This window comes from Macrobrachium nipponense, chromosome 25, assembly GCF_015104395.2.
Source record: "Macrobrachium nipponense isolate FS-2020 chromosome 25, ASM1510439v2, whole genome shotgun sequence".
In the NCBI taxonomy this organism is placed as follows: domain Eukaryota; kingdom Metazoa; phylum Arthropoda; class Malacostraca; order Decapoda; family Palaemonidae; genus Macrobrachium; species Macrobrachium nipponense.
The window spans coordinates 69,627,947-69,642,946 of NC_087214.1; the positions used below are offsets into that span (position 1 = coordinate 69,627,947).

The 15,000-nt window shown below is 37.2% G+C and overlaps 1 protein-coding gene across 1 annotated transcript in view; it reads left to right on the forward strand.

The window, feature by feature from the left end:
- LOC135199514 (protein O-mannosyl-transferase TMTC2-like) overlaps positions 1-10,159 on the forward strand; it is a 150,617-nt gene extending 140,458 nt beyond the window's left edge. The window contains 6 exon segments of the mRNA XM_064227632.1: positions 1,008-1,122; positions 1,987-2,134; positions 4,247-4,570; positions 4,971-5,055; positions 5,774-5,952; positions 6,439-10,159. Of these exon segments, the coding sequence (XP_064083702.1) occupies positions 1,008-1,122; positions 1,987-2,134; positions 4,247-4,570; positions 4,971-5,055; positions 5,774-5,952; positions 6,439-6,606 (1,019 nt within the window). The 3' untranslated portion in view covers positions 6,607-10,159.
- The last annotated feature ends 4,841 nt before the right edge of the window (positions 10,160-15,000 follow it).

Below are 15,000 nucleotides of genomic sequence, written 5' to 3' on the forward strand. Positions count from 1 at the left end.
GACAGTTTCTGATATTGGCTCGGCAAATGCATTACATGCTCCAGGACGCCTGCCTCGCTCTCTCTCTCTCTCTCTCTCTCTCTCTCTCTCTCTCACTCTCTCTCTCTCTCTCTCTCTCTCTCTATCTCTCGTAAAGAACTCCCTAAGTCTCTGTTTATCATGTTATATATATATATATATAATATATATATATATATATATATATATATATATATATATATATGTTAAATTTAATATTAACTAATAATTTCTGAAAAGATTTATTTCCTTGTCTTTGTTCCAGCAATGCCAGATCTCACGGAATCTTTTTTTTTTTATTCCAGCATTGCCAATTCCCAAATATATTTTTAAATCCAGCATTGCCAAGTCCCCAAATCCCAAATATATTTTTAAATCCTGCGCTCCCAAATCCCAAATATTTTCTTTTTATTCCAGCGTTGTCAAATACCAAATATATATTTTGAAATCCAGTGTTGCCAAACCCCAAATATATTTTATATTCCACCGTTGCCAAATTCCAAATATTTTCCCTATCCTTCCAGTGGTGCCAAATCCCAAATATAGTTTCCAAAACCGCTTTGCCAAAAGTCCAAATCTAGTTTTATTACAGCGTTGCCAAATCCCAATTATATTTTTATTTCAGCGTTGCCAAATCCCAAATATATTTCTAAATCCAGCGTTATCAAATTCCAAATATTTTCCCTCTCATTCCAGTGTTGCTAAATCCCAAATATAGTTTCCATTGCAGCTTTGCCAAAATTCCAAATCTAGTTTTATTACAGCGTTGCTAAATCCCAAATATATATTTTGAAGTCCAGTGTTGCCAAACCCCAAAATTTGCCCTTTCATCCCAACGTTGCCAAATCCCAAATATGAGTTTTCTTTTGCTCCAGCTTTGCCAAATCCTAAAATTTTCCCTTTCATTGCAACGTGGACAAATCCCAAATATAACTATCCACTCTCAAAATGATCATAATAACATTAACCATAAAATTTTTCTGTTGCAGCGTTGTCAAATCTAGGCGTCGTGTACAGCGAACAAGGGCGTCTCAAAGAGGCCGAATTTGCCTACAGGGAGGCGCTGAGACACGTCCCGAACATGGCTGATACGCATTATAATCTGTAAGTCGATTCCGTTTCTCTGACTTGATTCCCGTTTTCTCTTGGGGGAGAACCATGATGGTTTTGTAAAAGCGAATATGTCTGTTTTACGTCATATCTTTTTAATAATTTTGCAACTAGTATGTTTTTCTTTTAATGAAATATAAGTAATTTTCAGGGATATTTATGACAGTCTATATAATCTGAAGAACATTCCGTTTTCTCTGACTTGATTCCCGTTTTCTCTTGGGGGAGAACCATGATGGTTTTGTAAAAGCGAATATGTCTGTTTTACGTCATATCTTTTTAATAATTTTGCAACTAGTATGTTTTTCTTTTAATGAAATATAAGTAATTTTCAGGGATATTTATGACAGTCTATATAATCTGAAGAACATTCCGTTTTCTTTGCAATGTTTCTATAGCACGCGGTACTGTTTAATATGTACATTGTCTATTTATTTATTTTTTTTGTTTACATTTTCTTTCTAATAAATCAATCATAAATATCCTATCCTAAAATTCCTGTAGCTTTAACTTAACGCAAAACACCTTTTCAACACCGGTTTTAGGCTCTTCCATAGGCATTTGCCGCCCCCCCCCCCCCCCCCCCCCCCCCCCCCCCACCCCCCCCCCCCGCCCCCCCCCCCCCCCCCCCCCCCCCCCCCCCACACCCCACCCCCACCCCCTCCCCCCCCCCACCCCCCCCAAAAAAACCCCCCAAACAAAACAACAAAAACCAAAAAAAAAAAAATTAGTTTGCCAGGGCTTAGTCCACCCCGACGTACGCGAAAAGTTACAAAAGATTATATAATTTGCCAATTGACTTTCCCAAAAAAAAAAGAAAAAAAGGCGCAATTTGTCAACTGAGTTTCCTTCCGACAGAGGCCTACTGCTCGCTTCCAGGGGCAACATGGACAGCGCTATCGAGAGCTACCACGCAGCGCTACGAAGTCGACCGTGGCTAGCCCAGGCTCACTTGGCGCTGGCAGCGGCTTTCCAGGCCATGGACCAACCTAACAAGGCGTTGAAGGTATGCAAATGGAGAGATACTTGGGGCTTTTTCTTTTTTTATGGGTCTCAGGATACGTGACTGACCTTTCAGGAAACGAGTCTAAGCTGCGTCTATATTAGTGGATAAAATGTTTGGTAAGACTAGTTCCAGGAAAACGATTCTGCTAAGACTAGTTCCAGGAAAACGTTTTTGCTAAGACTAGCTCCAGGAAAACTCCGTTTTTGGTAAGACTAGTTCCAGGAAAACTCTGTTTTTGATAAGACTAGTTCCAGGAAAACTCCGTTTTTGATAAGACTAGTTCCAGGAAAACTCCGTTTTTGGTAAACTAGTTCCATGGAAAACTCCGCTTTTTGTGTAAAGAACTATGTTCAGGAAAAACCTCTGTTTTTGATAAGACTAGTTCCAGGAAAACTCCGTTTTTGATAAGACTAGTTCCAGGAAAACGTTTTTGCTAAGACTAATTCCAGGAAACCGTTTTTGCTGAGACTAGTTCCAGGAAAACTCCGTTTTTTGGTAAGACTAGTTCCAGGAAAACTCCATTTTTGGAAAGACTAGTTCCAGGAAAACTCTCGCGTGTGTATTTTTTCGTAAGACTGGTTCCAGGAAAATCTACGTCGATAGTACCTGCTCTTTTCGTTTGTAATAGCTATCCCTTTTTCCAGTCTTTCCATTTCCTATCATTTTCATTTTTTAATGACGATTTTTAGTCATTTCTCCATCCAGTCATTGTTTTCCCTTTGTCCTTCGTCCATTTTTTATTCATTTCTCCAATACTCTTCTTGTTTTATAATCACTACATTTCCCCAATTCTTTACAAACTCCACTTCGTCTCCCTCAGTAATATTTCATTCTGCATTTATTCTCCTCTATATAACTATCTCCTTTTATTACTAATATATAAGGTCTTCCCCTCTTTCATTCCCTTGTCTTCCCTCCCCCATTTCCCTCCCCACCCCTATCAAACAAAAAGAAAATAAAAGCAAGAGGAAAATAGGAAGAGAAAAAAGCAAACTTTCCCTGGATCCATTACATTGATTACCTAGCGATCAGGGAATTTCCCCTGATTGGCATCTGGGCTAGGGAGAATAAAGCGTGGCTTATCTTTGTACCTTCATTGGCTACAAATAAAGATTATGGGGATTTTTGTGGGGGTGGGGGGTGAGGGCTAAGGTGGTCCATTAGGAAATGAAAGTTTGTCGAGGTGGTTCTTATTATTTATTGACTTACTTCAGTTTTTATTCAAACATTTCTGCTGTTAGCATATCGACTTGATATTGCAAAAAAATACATTCACCATCTTTTTCGCATTTTAACCTTGGAGGAAAGGGCATCGAAAATAGACACAATATGCCAGTTATGAGGGACTAAAAGTTCCTCAGAGCAAGATTAACAAACACCTGATTTCATTAAAAAGAATCATATGCCTTGATTTTCAATTTTGTTTCAGTACGTATTGAATTAACACCAATGGAACTCGGTGAGGAATTTCTCATGGGCCCGATACTTAAATTATATCACTAGTATTCTCGTAATGGGAAAAGGTAAAATCTTCACTACGGTTCTGCTGAAAAGGAGTTATATCTCAGAGGAATTTGTCTGTTTTGCCTTCTATTTTTCATTGTAATTTAACGAATTAGTAATTGAAAGTCAGGTGAAAACATAAAATCTGCTGAAAAAATAAGGGATTTCTCAATGGAATCTCTCTTTCACCTTCTAATACCTCCTAATTTAACCAATCAACTGAGAGGCAGGTGAAAATACGAAATCTGCTGAAACATGAAGAGATTTCTCAATGGAATCTCACTTTCACCTTCTAATACCTCCTTATTTAACTAATTAGGAACTGAAAGTCAAGTGATAGTAAGAAATCTGCTGGAACATGGAGAGTTTACTCTTTGGAGTCTCACTTTCACCTTCTAATACCTCCTTATTTAAATAATTAGTAACTGAAGGTAGGGCGAAAATAAGAAATATGCTGGAACATGGAAAGATTTTTCCGTGGAGTTTGCTCGTTTGCCTTCCAATTTAACATATAACTGCTTGAGTGTCACAAAAAACACACACAAAAAAACTAAGATATTCACACAGGAAGGCTCAGTGACCAATCAATATTATCAACATCATCCACAGGTACTGAAAGAATGCCGCAACACAGCCTCAGCTCCTGCGAGGGACGGCTGGAGCCACGCCTGGGCAGTGACGAGCTGCCACAAACGGCTGGCCCACATCCACATTGTGGCGGGCCGCCCTCACTCTGCCTTGGAGGAGTTATCTCAGGCCTTGCATCTGGCTCCTGAGGGCTACCCAGTCCATACGCTCCACACGCTGACGGCGGAGGCCCATTTAGAGGCTGGGGAGTACAGGGAGGCTCAAGAGGTGCTCTCCAGAGTCCTCGCCCTCCATCCGCACCACGTCCCTGCACATCTGGCCTTCTCCAGGATGCTTCAGGCGAATGTAAGTGTTGTATCTCTGTATGACAGGAGCTCAGCAGCTTCCCTTTGTGCAGTATCCATTGTGATACTTCAGAAGCCTTTGATTTTGTCCGGTGACTCTCAGTCTAAACTTTTTCCTGTAAACCCTGTACAGTGGACAAATTAGCAACTGCCTCTTGTGTAGCGTACGGTGTCACACTTAAGAAGCCTTTGAGTTTGGTCAAGTAAGTCTCAGTCTACTCGATTTGCTGTAAGTAGTACGAATGTGCAGTTGAGCAATTAGGCTTTCATGGTCTAAATAAGGGAAATAACACAGCCTCAAAGTAGAGCACCAGAGTCATTTTACCATGTCACTTGTGTACTTTTATTAAACCTTCAAGATAGCAGATGCTTTTTATCTTAACATTCTCTATTAACTCCAGGGTAGCCGTGTGGAGGAAGCAGAACAATGGCTGAGGAGGGCAGTGGCTTTGGCTCCAAGTGACCCCCATGCTCATAAGCACCTTGGTAAGTTTACTTCAGAATTGTCTACTATCATTATTATTCACTGAGATAAGAAGATATAGACATTCTTTTTGTGAAGCCGGAATTGAGCTACGTCAGTGATACCATTTCCTACTGCCTAGAAGATAACAGTCCTTAGTTTCTAATACATCTGCATTTTCTCTAAATATATCTGATCTTATTTTTAACTTTGTGTTTCAGGATTGTTCAAATCCAGTTAGGAATGCTACCAAAGGAACTTATCAGTCAACTCTGACTATTCCACTATCTGATTCATGTCTTACATTCTGTCTCATGTATATCAGAGCCAATTCTAAAAGATCCGCCTTTCACTGCTCCTCTGTCTATGCTACTATAGTAGATTCACATTAACCGTGCATTTGATGTCTAGGCCAATTCCTTACGACGCTCTTGATTGGCTGTTGATAAGCCAATTACAGGGCTGGTAACTCTCAATCTCTCGAGAGAGTTCACATGGGTAGGATCTATGTGAAATGTCGAGAGAGACTGAGAGTTTCCAGCCCTGCGATTGGCTTATCAACAGCCAATCAGGAGCGTTGTAAGGAATTGGCCTAGACATCAAATGCACGGTTGATGTGAATCTACTATAGCTTATCATTCCTTTCTTGTCACAGCTTTCTTCATCTTTACTTGTCTATTCCCTTTTAGGATTATGTCAACAACATCTCACATGTCTCCTAAGGTCATTTCTGTCCAACAGGTCAGCTGTTGCTCGAACAGAATCGTGTGGAAGAGGCGGTGAAGGCCTGGCTCAGAGCAGCTATGCTGGATACCCAGGACCACACAGCTGCTTTCAATGCAGCCACGGCTCTCAGACTCGCAGGGAGCCACCAGCACGCCGAGAACTTCTACAGGAGGGCAGTGCAACTGCAGCCTCAGGTAAGTCTAGAAAGTTTCTCTTGCCAAAATCACTTATAAGAGAGAAAATCGTTACTCAGCTGAGTATCTTCAGGTTTTGAATGTTGACAGAAAATTAACCAGACTATTTCTGTTTTTATTTTTATTCTTTTAAGACCTTTATTTTAGCATTATCTTAATAGCTGTATTATGTAAGGAACAGAGCATGGTCATCCTACCTGAACCCCAAAGCTCTGAAATTATTGAAGTAGTCTTATAACTTTCCACTATTGTACGTTTTGATACAAAAGAGGAATGCTCAAAAGATATAGATAACGACATGGATGTCTGTTGTTATGAAGTAGCAATAAACACAATACTGTTTCTCCCATCTAGCAAATCTCTTTTGAATGATAAAGTTGTGAAAACATTTGGACGCTGTTATATATGTACTGTAATATCTGATTCACAACAGCTAATGGCTCAGACAAAAAAGGCACTCTAAGAAACTGTACCTTGCTTTTCCAGGACGTTTCCAGCCATCGAAACCTGGGAGCCATCCTGCACCTCAACGGGAAACTGGAAGAGGCTCGCAGGCACTATGAGATAGCTCTGAAGCTCTCTCCGGGCGATCCCCAGACAACGACGAACCTCCATCGTCTCAAGGCATTGGTCAGCAAGAAAGGCGTGTCCTAGTGAACTAGGTCAACTCAGGTGTTTTGTTCAGAAGCTGGCAGCCGAGTTTCAGACTCTGAATACGAGGAAAGCCTGGAATATTTCTTGGCCTTCTAATCAGTTTGCCACCAAGTGGTACCGAGGCCCAATTAACGGAATTTGTCTTCGTTCGAAGCTCTGTTACGAGGAAAGCCTGGGATTATACTGCTTGGATTACTAGTCAGTTTGCCACCAAGTGGTACCAAGACCCACTCGACAGGGTTTACATCAAGTGGCCTCGATCTTCCAAGAGCTCATGGCACTGGTCAACTGGTGCAGTACCTTGTTTACAACTCACTCTGGCACCAAGTGGTGTCTGCTCTATGCAGGGGCTTGTCAAGTGGCTACAAACCTGCATCAGCTCACGGCACTAGGCGACCAATCTGTTGCCTAGCGACAAGGACTAAAGTGTACTTGGGGTAGTTCCGTGCGGCCATTTTTCTAAAGCTCCTCTTCTCGTCGTGGCGTGTGAAAATAGCTGAACTGGAAGGTGAGTGTCATTTCACCTTGTGTTAAAGACCAGTTGAAACTTTGTCGTCAGCAGCACTGGAGCACTATCTTGGTTACAGCGCATTGAGAAAATGTGAGGAATCTTTGCTCATTGTCTGTCATTAACTTAAATGTAAGATATTTCCACAGTTGGCGAAAAGCCACCGTGACTGGTGAAAGCTGGAAGCATACCGGTCACATTCTGTAAGCTAGTTCTTATGGGCGAGGCCATTTAGGTCTTTGCCTACTTTGTCATTCAAATGTCACTTGACTGAATCAAGTCTGATAAACTGCAAAAAGTTAAAGATGTTTATTTTACCAGTTCCATACTTAAGAAATTGATTCCAAAAATGCTCAAATTCAGCTGTGTAAACAAAATTTATTCTTTGATTCAAATGGATCACATTTACTCAATAAAACAAAAACACTGACAGCCATTTAGAAATATTAAATACGAATTCATTTCATCATCTAGAACAAGAACACTGATCCATATACACCCACACACACAGACTATTACAGAACTAGTCTCACTCAGTGAAGCCAACACAATTGAGTGCTTATAACAAAATACCTTTGCAACGTGATAGTCCCATAATTCAATTTGAAAACGGATTTAAGTATTATAGATGTGTTGCAGTAATCCCTATCTCATACCCACATATATACAAACACACATTTACATATATATATACACATATTTTATAATCGTATTTTAAGCTACGAGTATTAAAGCTAATCAATACAGACGGATGGATGTTGGCTGCGTTCACACGAGTCTAGAACGGGTCACGGGAAACAGTTCCCCATTTCTGACGACGAAGGAAGCAAAGGAACGAATCTCAGAGACGTCAAGACGGTGAAAGACCTCAGTGAAGAACTTTTGTCATTCAGTGGTGTTAAAATATTTAAAATATTAAAAAAAATCGGTGTTATTCAGTGTTATTATCGTCGACATTCCATTTAATGTTAAAATGCTCGAGTGATAAGTGGAAACGGTGAGCGATGCGTGGTTAAAATAAGGATGCTACGTTGCAATATATATATATATATAGTGTTAATAGTAAGTGACGATATATGAAGAATATCTGTCTCAAGTCGGCCTCGATATTGTGGATACTTTCAGATCTCTCTCTCCCGCCCCCCACCCCCCGCCCGATATTATGGATGATTTCAGATCATTCCTGATATTATGAATACTTTCATCTCACCGATATTATGGATATTTTCAGATCACCCCCAAGATTATGAAGACGCCCCCGATATTGTGGATATTATCATATCTCCCCCGATATTACAGATAATTTCAGATCTCCCCCGATATCATGGATAATTTCAGATCTCCCTGATATTACAGATAATTTCAGATCTCCCCAATATTACGGATAATTTCAGATCTCCACCGATATCATGGACAATATTTCAGATCTCCCCCGATATCACGGATAATTTTAGATCTCCCCCAATATTACGGATAATTTCAGATCTCCCCCGATATTATGGATAATATCAGATCTCCCCCGATATCATGGATATTTTCAGATCTCCCCCGATATTATTGATATTTTCAGATCTCCTCCGATATTATGGAACGTCGAACAGAATATAAGAATTACGTGGCCAAAAAAATATACAAAAATACTCAAGAAATCGTAGTACGAATTTAGTGCTGCATTGTGGGAAATATCATTAAAATATTATCAAGACTTTCTACAGATATTATGAGTTAGATAACTGGAATTTTTTTAATATTTTAAAGAAAATTTAAAATTTTAGTGGCAATCTTGAGAGTTTGGGAGCTCCTTGGAATGACTATTGGAAATATTGATAAATTATGTGTAATATTACGAACATTATCTTTAAAATATCATTGAAAACTTGTCAGAAATATTAATATATTCAAAATATCTCTAATATTTTTCGTGTAAAAGTTATTAGAATATTTTGAAAAATAATTACGGGAATAATTCGTGCACTGCATCAAGTTGAAATTTTTGGAAATATTGTAAAAACAAAATATCCCACGTCAGAAATATCTCTGAAATTTTAGGTTATTTTAAGTAAATTGTGAAGAAAAATTTAGGTGAATATCTTGAAAGAAAAAATGTATATCGAAAGATTGGAAAATTAAGGACATCTGTGACTAGACAGAAAATAAATGTTTGAAACGTAATAAAAAAAAAAAAGATTTTTACAGTAAAAAACTGTAAAAAAAAAATGCACTGAGAGTGTTTAAAAAGAAAACGATATCAGGCACTTGTTTACAAATATATAAGCAATTTTCGAATGACTCAGCAGACAAGGGCAGACGTTTAAAAATACCAATATTATATTCTTAAGCTTGTCTGTGCAGTCATGCTTCTAAGAGATCGAGAAGCATGGAGCATGCGAATGAGTCTGGTGCTTTTTTGTGTAGAAAAACAAAACAGAAAAAATTTATGAACCTCCGAAGCGCTTCAGTATTTGCAAAATCGAACCAAGAATTGATCTTTCAACTTCAGGAGACTTTCAACATTTGCAAAATAAAGAACCGGGAATCAGCCTTTATTAATATTGGCTCATATTTTTACTTTTTATTTTGCTTTTGTCTTATATATTGAAAAGACGGCTTCGCCCTGTGATAACCCCGAAGATTTTAGTGGGATCGTTCTCCCCAAGCAGTTTTTGATAATCCACTTCCAAAGGGCACTTGCTTATCACTAAAATAAAAAAAAACACTGGTTAAGATATAGAAAAATTTGTGAAGTGAAAAAGAAATGTCAGCGAAAAGGAAAACGTGTTTTTTTTTTTTTCCAGAGACTTTGTTCGTATAGGGTGAATTCTAGGTGACTAATGATGGAGTTCCAATGATGTTTTACAAAATGGTTATTGTATATGGAGATAAGTTTTGTTTCTCGATGGTAAATATATATATATATATATATATATGTATATATATATATATATATCTATATATATATATATATATATATATATATATATATATATATATATACGCAAACAGTCTTGTCCAGTTTAACTGACCAAAGATATAAGAACCAAAAAACAATAAAAGGAATCTTTGGAAATGGAAAGAGTGCGCGGGTGCGCTTGTGTTTATTTGTGTATGCTTTTGTGAGAAGTATATATATATATATATATATATATATATATATATATATATATATATATATATATATATATATAATATATATATACTGATATATTTTTTTCAAAATGTAGTCTTAATATCAAATTCCTGACCATTCCAGTTCCTTATAGATGTGGGTCACCTGGAACCATTCCAGTCTTTGAGGAATTCCTATAATTCCTGAGAAAATTGGAATTGTCTAGTATTACCCAATCCTGATGCTTCGGGGACACCATTCCAGTCTTTGAGGAATTACTAAAATTCCTGAGAAAATGGAAAATTATATATGATTATTCATTCCTGTTGCTTCGAGGAAACCATTCCTGTCTCTGAAGAATCCCTAAAATTCCTGAGAAAATGGAAATAATCCAGAATTACCCATTCCTGTTACTTCGAAAGTTCATAAGAATGGATTTTCTAGATTCCCGATAAGGAACCAAAGTCCAGGATCTTAAAAATAAGTCAATTTCTGCTTATAAGAATTGTAAATTTTAATTATTTTTTAACTACATTTAAATATTTTTAATCATATTTCCCGGAATTCAGACTAACACCTGTATTTACCCCCACCAAAAATACGGTAACACAAGCAGTATTTTCATAATTATCAGTAATACGTGGACGAAAATAAGCGCAAATTTGATAAGAATTGTAAATTTAAATTATTTTTTAACTACATATTAATATCTTAAACCATATTTCCCAGGATTCAGACTAAAATCGTATTTACCCCAAAAGAAATACGAAAGCAAAGCCGTATTTTTCACAAATATTACCGCATACTTCCTAGAAAAAATGGAACAAACGTATTTTCCCAATACAAACAAGAAATCATTTAGCTTATTTTGTTGTGTACGGGAAATAAATCGTATTTTACCTCCCCTTATTTCTCTAAAGGTAAATAAGCTTATTAGTTGATATCTGAGTTGATTCCGTATTGATAGAAACTTTTTTTCTTCATCATTTAATTAAATGCTGAACAAAGTTTCTTATCAATACGGAATCAACTCAGATATCAACTAGTAAGTTTATTTACATTTAGAGAAATAAGGGGAGGGAATATATCTCCAAGGTTATTTCCTTCGAAGGGAAATAATTTCTTTTTTTCACACTGAAAGGAAAGGAATTTACACCCAAATCTGTACATTTCTGCATCCTGATTCTCCCAGACTTGGAGAGTCTTTCGCCCATTTATGCACGAACCTGTACAATTTCAATATTCTAATTCTCACAGACTTGAAGAGTCCTTTCCCCCCCTTAAGCACAAACCTATATAATTTCACGTCCTAAATCTCGCTAACTTGAAGATTATTTTTCCCATTTATGCCCTTAGCTGTATAATTTCGCGTCCTAATTCTCACTGAATTGGAGAGTCCTTCCCCCATTTATGCCCGAAGCTGTATAATTCCATCTCCTAATTCTCACTGACATAATGAGTACTTCCTCCAATTAACATCCAAAGCTTTACACTTCCACATCCTAATTCTCACGGACTTGGAGACCCCTTCCCCCATTTATGTCCGAAGCTGTATAATTCCACATCCTAATTCTCACAGACTTGAAAACCCTACCCCCTACCCACCAACCCCCTTTTCAATATACAATGTGCCTAAGCCTTTTATCGCAAAATATGTTTCAGACTGGAGGGCGGAGCCATTTTTAAGCCTTTTTTGGGCGGACGTTTAAACAAAGTTCCGAGGGGTTGACAACGATTAGCGTAGGGATTTAATGCCCTTTATCTGCGTGCAATGTATTTGAATGATATATATTAAATATAATATATATGAATATGTAATATATATATATATATATATATATATATATATATATATATATATATATATATATATACGTATATTTATAAAGAGTAAACAGAAAAGACTATGTAAATACATAATATACTTCATTTATATCTAGTAAATTATTCACTATGAATAAGAAAATATACATATATTCAAACTTATTCCTGACTCACTGATGAATCTGCTCATTTGCCATTCAGTGATCTTATTTGAAATTTCACTATGATTCTGTTAAATTTGTAAATAGACGAATATCGAAAATAAACCCTATTCTAATATTTGTTAAGTGCAACTTACAAAATACTTTGAATTCCAATACAATACTTTTTTTACAAGTAGCCAACGGTTTAAGTATTATACCTTACACCCCCCTGTAGCACTGTTGGTAAGAATAACACCCTTGACCACCCTCTGTAATATTTTGTATTAAAAAATGGAGAAAAAAAAAAATAAAAATATAACATCAATAAATATTCCAAAATGGCTCTATGGATCTACTGGGGATAAACTATATATATATATATATATATATATATATATATATATATATATATATATATATATATATATATATATCTATATATATATATATATATATATATATATATATATATATATATATATATATATATATATATATATGTATATACATATATATATATATATGTATGTATATACACACACACACATATATATATATATATATACATATCTATATATATATATATATATATATATATATATATATATATATATATATATATATATATATACACATATACAAAGAACTCCAACCACTGAACTATAAAGATGTTTGATGTGTACATCCAGTTCAACAGTGTAACGAGAGATGAATAGAGATATACGATATATTATCATTAATATCAAATATATTATATGTGTTCCTTAATGAAGTTGTTTCATTTCTACCCTGCGAGGTTAGTGTCTGAGGACGATATTTCGAATAATAATAATAATAATGATAATAATAATAATTAATAATAATAATAGTTTGGAATAGAAAAATGCGCCTTAGTCAACATACAAAAAGGCAAAGTAACGAGAACTGAAGGGATAAAGCTACCAGATGGGAGCAACATCAAACACATAAGATGAGACAGGATACAAATACCTGGGAATAATGGAAGGAGGAGATATAAAACACCAAGAGATGAAGGGAGGACACGAATCAGGAAAGAATATATGCAGAGACTCAAGGCGATACTCAAGTCAAAACTCAACGCGGAATATGATAAAAGCCATAAACACATGGGCAGTGCCAGTAATCAGATACAAGCGCAGGAAATAGTGGAATGGACGAAGGCAGAACTCCGCAGCATAGATCAGAAAACCAGGAAACAAATGACAATACACAAAGCACTTACACCCAAGAGCAAATACGGACAGACTATACATAACACGAAAGGAAGGAGGGAGAGGACTACTAAAGTATAGAGGACTGCGGGTCAACATCGAAACAGAGCACTGGGCAATATCTGAAAACCAGTGAAGACGAGTGGCTAAAGAGTGCATGGGAAGAAGGACTAATAAAAGTAGACGAAGACCCAGAAATATACAGAGACAGGAGAAAAGACAGAAAGAACAGAGGACTGGCACAACAAACCAATGCACGGACAATACATGAGACAGACTAAAGAACTAGCCAGCGATGACAATTGGCAATGGCTTACAGAGGGGAGAGCTAAAGAAGGAAACTGAAGGAATGATAACAGCGGCACAAGATCAGGCCCTAAGAACCAGATATGTTCAAAGTATGATAGACGGAAATAACATCTCTCCCATATGTAGGAAGTGCAATACGAAAAATGAAACCATAAACCACATAGCAAGTGAATGCCCGGCACTTGCACAGAACCAGTACAAAAAGAGGCATGATTCAGTGGCAAAAAGCCCTCCACTGGAGCCTGTGCAAGAAACATCAGCTACCCCCCTTGCAGTAATAAAAGTGGTACGAGCACCAACCTGAGGGAGTGATAGAAAACGATCAGGCAAAGATACCTATGGGGACTATGGTATCAGAACACGGATATGGGTGATACGGTGCAAACAGACCAGACGTGACGTTGATTGACAAAGTCAAGAAGAAAGTATCACTCATTGATGTCGCAATACCATGGGACACCAGAGTTGAAGAGAAAGAGAGGGAAAAAATGGATAAGTATCAAGATCTGAAAATAGAAATAAGAAGGATATGGGATATGCCAGTGGAAATCGTACCCATAATCATAGGAGCACTAGGCACGATCCCAAGATCCCTGAAAAGGAATCTAGAAAAACTAGAGGCTGAAGTAGCTCCGGGCCTCATGCAGAAGAGTGTGATCCTAGAAACGGCACACATAGTAAGAAAAGTGATTGGACTCCTAAGGAGGCAGGATGCAACCCGGAACCCCACACTATAAATACCACCCAGTCGAATTGGAGGACTGTGATAGAGCAAAAAAAAAAAAAAAAAAAAAGAAAAAAAAAAAAAAAAAAAAAAAAAAAAAAAATAATAATAATAATAATAATAATACCACCATATTCCACAATGGCAATATATAACATACTACAAATCTTGCCAAACCTTTATCTCTTTATCCCTTCCGGGGGTGGGGGGCGTGAAGACCCTTGAAACCCCTCAAATTCTAGGGCAGGTGCATCCTACTATCCCATCAATCTAGGAGAAGGGTCCTATAGGACTCGAAGGATCTTTTTCAAGGGATAGAGGACAGTGTTCCGCCCGTCTCCTAGGATGCTGGATTTAGTTTTTAAAAGAATGGGAAGTACTCTCTCTCTCTCTCTCTCTCTCTCTCTCTCTCTCTCTCTCTCTCTCTCTCTCTCTCTCTCTGAACGACACTGATGCTCTCAGGCTATCAACTTTATTGAGGCAAAATCGAAGCCCTTGGTGCCAAAGATTGAGAGAGAGAGAGAGAGAGAGAGAGAGAGAGAGAGAGA